Raw genomic sequence first — 6,908 nt, 5'->3', positions numbered from 1 at the left:
AAAAACGAAAAACATTTCCTTTCCTCTTATCTTTAAACTTTTTTTCTTTTCGAATTATATTTTTTCAGAGACCTGATCTGAAAGTTGTATTAATGAGCGCAACATTAAACGCGGATCGTTTTTCCGAATATTTTGGCGGAATACCTAGAATAGAAATTCCAGGTTTTACTTATCCAGTTGAAGAAATTTATTTGGAAAATATATTAACTAAAATGAAATTTCAGTTTCCTATTTCCAGGAAAAAACTTGATCCCGTTTTTAGTAATTATGTTATACCGTACATTAATAATTTGGAAAAATCAAATGAATTCCCACGGGCTGTGACAAATATACTAAGGAATCCAGAATCGGAATCTCTTAACGTTCAATTCATAGCTCAAGTCATTGAATTTATTTGTAACACGGAACCGGAAGGAGCCATATTGGTTTTTGTTCCTGGTTTAGCACAAATTCAAGATTTAAATAAATTGTTAAATTCCAAAACTTACGGTTCTCGTAAGTATTGTAATTATGTTCGATCCGGAAACGGGAATTGAAAAAGAAAATACCGATCAACATTTATTTTTTCAGGTAGAAATTTAATTATTCCAATGCATTCCATTTTACCAACGGTCAATCAAAAGCAAGCATTTCAAAGGCCACCACCGGGAGTTCGAAAAATAATTTTAGCCACGTCCATTGCAGAAACGAGCATAACGATAGACGATGTCGTTTACGTCGTGGATTGTGGTAGGCTTAAGGCAAAAGGTTTCGATTTAAAAAAAAACGTTATGACTTTAGAGCCCGAGTGGGAAACTTTGGCCAATGCAAGACAGAGAAGAGGACGAGCTGGACGGTAAGTTTGTCGCACTTTTAAAATGTACACAAAAATTTGTTTTTTTTTTTTTGCAATTTTTTCTTTAAATTTAGAATTCAACCAGGGAAATGTTATAAATTATTTACGAGAGCCAGAGAAGAAACATTTGAACCGTTTCCGATTCCAGAAATGCAAAGGACTCGTTTGGAAGAAGTTATATTGCACGCTAAAACTTTGCAATTGGGTCGCATCCGACCATTTTTAGAAAAATTAATGGATCCTCCAGATGCGGAAGCGATAAATTTATCTCTTAAAGTATGAATCTAAACTCGATTTGAGTATATACACTCACACGATGCAAAATTAATTTACCACAATTGATTTTTAGATGCTTTTGACCATCAACGCACTCGACAACGAAGAACGTTTGACTCCTTTGGGTTATCATTTGGCAAAATTACCCATGGATCCCCAAACCGGGAAAATGATACTGATGGGAGCCCTTTTCAGCTGTCTCGATCCGATACTTTCTATAGCTGCTTGTCTCAATTACAAAGATCCCTTTATCTTCTTACTCGGAAGCGAATATAAAGTCCACGAGAAAAGATTTAAATTTTCACGCGGAGAAAAAAGTGATCATTTCATGTTGAGCGAAGCGTTTAGAGAATGGGAAGAAGCCGAATATGGCGGTTTCGGTTTGAATTTCGCATACGAAAATTATTTGTCGAATCATAATTTGCATTTATTAAGGTTTGTTTCCGACGAATGACAATCGTCAGAAAAAATCAAAGAATCACAATGGTTTTTCACGTTTTTTTTTGCAGGAGCATGAAGAGACAATTTGCGAGACATTTACAAAAAATGAATTTTATAATTAGCGACGATCCTAAACATCCTACGAGCAATTATAATTCACACAACGTTAGCCTGATAAAAGCATTGGTGTGTTCAGGACTTTATCCCAACGTGGCCATGATAAAGTGAGTTGTTCCCCATTTCTCACTCATTTAGAAAGGAAGAAAAATATTAAAAATTATTATTATTATCTTATAGGAAAGTCGTTAAAAAAAAAACGGAAGGAGTTAGTAGAGTCGTTTGGAAAACGGCAGATCATCCGAAAGTCGAAATACACGTCAAATCCCTTTTGGAAAAAGTCAAACATTTCGAAAGTCCGTTTTTAGTTTATTTCGAAAAAATAAAAAGCAGTTCGATATTTTTACACGATGCGACCATGGTCTACCCGATGGCTCTACTGTTCTTCGGCGAAAGGTTAAACATCATCCAAGAAAATAACGGATATTCCGTGAGAGTCGACGACATGATCAAATTCATATGTTTTAAAAAAACTGCATCTCTCGTTCAGGTACACGAAAGATAGATAGAGAGAGAGAGAGAAAGAGAGAAAGAGGAAAAATTTTCACGCATGAAATGTTTTATTTTTCTTTTTTCTGTTCTGATTTTTTAGAAATTGAGAACACAATTGCTTCTTCTCCTCGAATCCGCCATATCGAATCCTGGAGTCGTGGATTGGGAAAAAGAAAGTCAAACGACCGTTATTTTAAGAGCCATCGTCAAATTAATCACTTCCGAAGATCAAACTTCATTGGAGGCCTTCAACGTTGATTTCGAATAAATAATAATAATGATAATAATAATAATAATAATTAAAATTTGATGATTTCAAAAAGATGGAAAAAAAATAAAATAAAAAAAATTAATTAATTAATTAATTACTATTCGAGCGGAAAATTTTACCGGAAAAGGAATTGTACCGTAAAAAAAAAAAAAAAGAGAGAGAGAGAGAGAGAGAGAATGCATTCGGCTATGAAATTTTCCAAAAAAAAAAAAAAAAATAAGGATGATGATAATGATAATAAAAAAAAAAAAATTAAGAATAACATGATATGGATATACTTTGTTAGTTAGAGACAAAAAATTGATTTTCGTTTCGATACTCATTATTATTATTAGTATCATCGTCATCATCATAATGATAATAATATTAATAATAATTAATTATTATTATTATTATTTCTTTTTTTTTAATTTAAAATTTACACTTTAGAATAATTTTTTAATTTGTCTTTTTTTTTTGCTTTTTTGTTAAATGACGATTCATTTTCTTTGTTTATCTTTGTGAAAATTAGGTTTTAGGTTTGCGTATAAACAGGTTTTATAATTACCTTGTTGTCAAGATGCCTAATTTTCAAGTTATTTCGGTTATAAGTTCGAAAAAAAAAAGAAAATTTTTGTTTTGTTTTAAAATTAAAATGGCTGGACCATTGAAAAAATCGTCGATTCAAAAAATTGACAGGAGAGAGAGAGAGAGAGAAAGAAACAAAACAAAATTTTTTTAATTAGTTTATTTATTTATTTATTTGCTTACTGGAATGAATGAATGAATGAATTGAATTCGCCGTAAATAAATAAATAAATAAATGAATGAATAAATTCGTTAAAAGATTAATTTGTAATTTTTTTTTTTTTTTGGAGGGGAATCGTTTTTTTTAAAATTATTATTATTATGTATAATTTCATGATTATTTGAAGAGTATTATTATTATTATTATTATTAAGGTTGTGATTATTATTATAATTATAAAAGTTATCAACGGTTGTTTTTTTAAATTTGAAACAAATGAGAAACGAAAAAAAGTTCGTTATCGTCCGCCATTTTGAGGATAATTTTAAAAAAAATTAAAAACGATTTTTCTGTTTTTTTTTTTTTTTCGTAACTATTTTTCACGTCGGATTTATTTATTTTTTGATTTATTAGACAAATAACACGAAATTAAAATTTATTAATTATTTATTTATTTATTTATTTGATAAATTTCAACGACGATTTACAAAAGTAATAATTATAATAATAATAATAATAATAATAATAATGTAAAATAATTTTTAGTTTTTTTTTGAAAAGTTTTTTAGTTCGTTGCGTCACCGCTAGTCGTCGTACGTGGAGTTAAAAAGCAATGTTAAATCGATGGAGCTTTCGTGTAGGTTAAGTATAAGCCTATTAACCGTCTTCTCGTTAGTGAGAACGTTATCGTGTGATTGGTCGAATCGTGAGTGTGATTTGAAATTCTCAAATCGCAATCAATTTGCATACAGTCTTTCGGTAAACTTTTATCTGTCGTGAAGGAGTTTTTTTTTTTTTTTTTTTTGTATTCTTTAACGAAAAAAGAGAGAAAAATTATTATTATTATTATTATTATTATTATTTAGTCGTAACCGGTATATAATATATTTTGGGGGTTACATCGCGTTTTCTTTTTTTTTTTCGTAACAAATAATTAAATATATTGTGCGTGTGTGTGTGTATTTATATAATTAAATTTACGTTAAAAATATTATTCGAATCGGTCAAAAAAAAAAAAAAATTAAAACCTTAATTTAATATATTAAAGTTTGTGAAACGCGGTTATTTTTTATGAACATACATAATAATAATATTTATATATATATATATATATATATAATTAAATACGTACGTTGAATATAATTTTTTAAAAGTTCGTTAAACGTTTTTCGGTTTCTATTCGTTTTTTTTTTTTTTTTAAATATTTAAAAATGTTTTTTATTTATTATAAAAAAAAAAAATAATAATAAGAGTGAAAGTAGAGATAGGAAAATGACTTATTTTTAATATTAATAGGGAGAAGGATATTTTTTTTATACGTAGATATATATCGTTCGGGTATTGTACGCGTACGTACGCACACGCACACACGAGTATTAATTATATATATAAGTATATATTGATATATGAAGTGAATTTTTTATTTAAGCCGGTGACAAGGCTGAAAAGTAGGATTAGTCTGAAGTTCTCCGACAGGCTTATCTTGCCTGGAAATGATTATATCCAAGGATCTTTTCCTTTTGGGTGACCAAGATTATTTGCGGCTCCCCAAAGACGAAAAGAGGGCAATGGTTAGGCCTGCAACGAACAAAAATCAAAGGTTAGTTGTTTGTCTATATATATATATATATATATATATATATATATATATATATATATATATGTTTCGTATTGTTTTCCTCTCTTCCACGAAAAAAAAAAAAAATGAAAAGAAAAAAAGAAAAAGCAAAAAATTTCAGTTAGAAATATATATACATATGTGTATGTGTGTGTTGAGAGTAAATGCAATTTACGTACGTCGCAACAATTAAAATTTTACAGTGGCCAACAATTAAAAGTGGAAGGGGGTGATTCGTTCGAAAATTCCAATCGTTATCGCAACAATGAATCTAACAAAAAACGTAACAAAAAAAAAAAAAGAGATAAAATTTAAGTTGGTACTCCCGTTTGTAAAAATTCAAATTTTGTTCGACTACGTTCCTTTCAAGTTACGAGTAGGGAAAGAATAACGAAATTTTAAAAGTGAAAAAAAAAATTGTAATTTTATTGTGATTTTGTCAAGTTTATTTATTTTTTATTTTGTTTTTGTTTTATTTATTTATTTGTTAAGTGATAATAATATTAACGGAAGCGGTTGCTTTTGTCGAATAAGGTAAAATAACAATTATTTTTCACTTTTTTTTTATAATGACGCCTTTAAGGTTATTTTGACCGTTAGTCGTTTTTTTTTTTAATCGATTAATATCGATCGTATCGATATATTAATTATTTGATACGAAATTTTTTTAACCCTTAATTTATTTCGTGCGTTTTTATATATATATATTGGAAATTTAAATGTTAAAAAAAAAAAAAATTAATGTTACTCTATTGTTTCGCCATGTTTGTTATAATTTTTTCGGTGTGTGTAAAGAAAAATAAAAAGCAAAAAATTTCAGTTATAAATTTATATATGTGTATGTGTGTTGAGGGTAAATGCAATTTGCGTACGTCCCAACAATTAAAATTTTACAATGGTTGACAATCAAAATTTTACAGTGGCCGACAATCGAAGTTTTACAGTGGCCAACAATTAAAAGTGGAAGGGGGTGATTCCAATCGTTATCTCAAAAATGAATCTAACAAAAAACGTAACAAAAAAAAAAAGATAAAATTTAGGTTGGTACTCCCGTTTGTAAAAATTCAAATTTGTTCGACTACGTTCTTCGTAGCGTTCCTTTCAAGGAAAGAATAACGAAGTTTTAAAAGTGAAAAAAAAATTGTAATTTTATTGTGATTTTGTCAAGTTTATTTATTTTTTATTTCGTTTTTGTTTTATTTATTTATTTATTAAGTGATAATAATAATAACGGAAGCGGTTGTTTTTGTCGAATAAGGTAAAATAACAATTATTTTTCACTTTTTTTTTATAATGACGCCTTTAAGGTTATTTTGACCGTTAGTCGTTTTTTTTTTTAATCGATTAATATCGATCGTATCGATAATGTTATTTATTCGATGCGATATTTTTTTAACCCTTAATTTATTTCGTGCGTTTTTATATATATACATATATATTGGATATTTAAATATTAAAAAAAAAAAAATTAATGTTATTCTATTGTTTCCGCCATGTTTGATTTAAGTTTTGTTCGGTGTCTGTGTGGTTTGGTTTCTCTCTCTCTCTTTTTCTGTCTCTGTGTGATAAGTTTTAAGTGTAATTTTAATTTTAACTTTGAGAAGACATTTTGAATTTTAAATAAATCTCCTTTAAATGGTACTTTTATCGTTTTGTCAACTATGTACTACTACTACTACTACGGTAGTAGTAATACTAGTGGTAACTAGTACTACTGTATAAAATTGCATTAATTTTTTATTTTTTTCGAGCTTATATTATTATTATTATTATCGCGTTTTTATCTGAAAAAAAATAATTAAATAAATAAATGTAAATAACTTTCGTACGAAAAAAATAATAATAATAATTTGTGTGTATTGAAAAGGTTCAAGTTCACATGTGTTGAGTTGATTAAAAAAAAAAAAATCATACAGATTATCGTAGAATGTGTGTGTGTATAACATTTTTTTTTTTTTCTATTTTTTATTTAGTCATTGAATTATCATTTATATGTATAAATATAGAAGAACACATTTCTTTGTGGAGGTCAAAAAAAAAAAAAATTTTTTTTATATAAAAAAAAAAATAAACTTTGGGTAAAAGAAAAGAAATTAATTAAGTAAAATTTTATTAAGTTTTATATTTATTCT

The 6,908-nt window shown here is 27.5% G+C and overlaps 1 protein-coding gene across 1 annotated transcript in view; it reads left to right on the top strand.

Moving 5' to 3' along the window:
* Nucleotides 1-2,429, top strand: part of Phum_PHUM579790 (ATP-dependent RNA helicase, putative) — a gene marked incomplete at both ends in the record, with an annotated part of 3,654 nt that extends 1,225 nt beyond the window's left edge. Inside the window, 7 exons of the mRNA XM_002432233.1 lie at nt 69-495; nt 571-835; nt 910-1,111; nt 1,185-1,546; nt 1,621-1,776; nt 1,850-2,159; nt 2,262-2,429. Coding sequence (XP_002432278.1) covers nt 69-495; nt 571-835; nt 910-1,111; nt 1,185-1,546; nt 1,621-1,776; nt 1,850-2,159; nt 2,262-2,429 — 1,890 coding nt within the window. The remainder of the gene's footprint in view (nt 1-68; nt 496-570; nt 836-909; nt 1,112-1,184; nt 1,547-1,620; nt 1,777-1,849; nt 2,160-2,261) is intronic.
* Between the last annotated feature and the right edge of the window lie 4,479 nt (nt 2,430-6,908).

This window comes from Pediculus humanus, genomic scaffold (assembly GCF_000006295.1).
Source record: "Pediculus humanus corporis 1103172108309 genomic scaffold, whole genome shotgun sequence".
Classification (NCBI taxonomy): Eukaryota; Metazoa; Arthropoda; class Insecta; order Psocodea; family Pediculidae; genus Pediculus; species Pediculus humanus.
The sequence above is the reverse complement of the archived record's forward strand: the minus strand, read 5'-3'. Positions and strand labels throughout refer to the sequence as shown.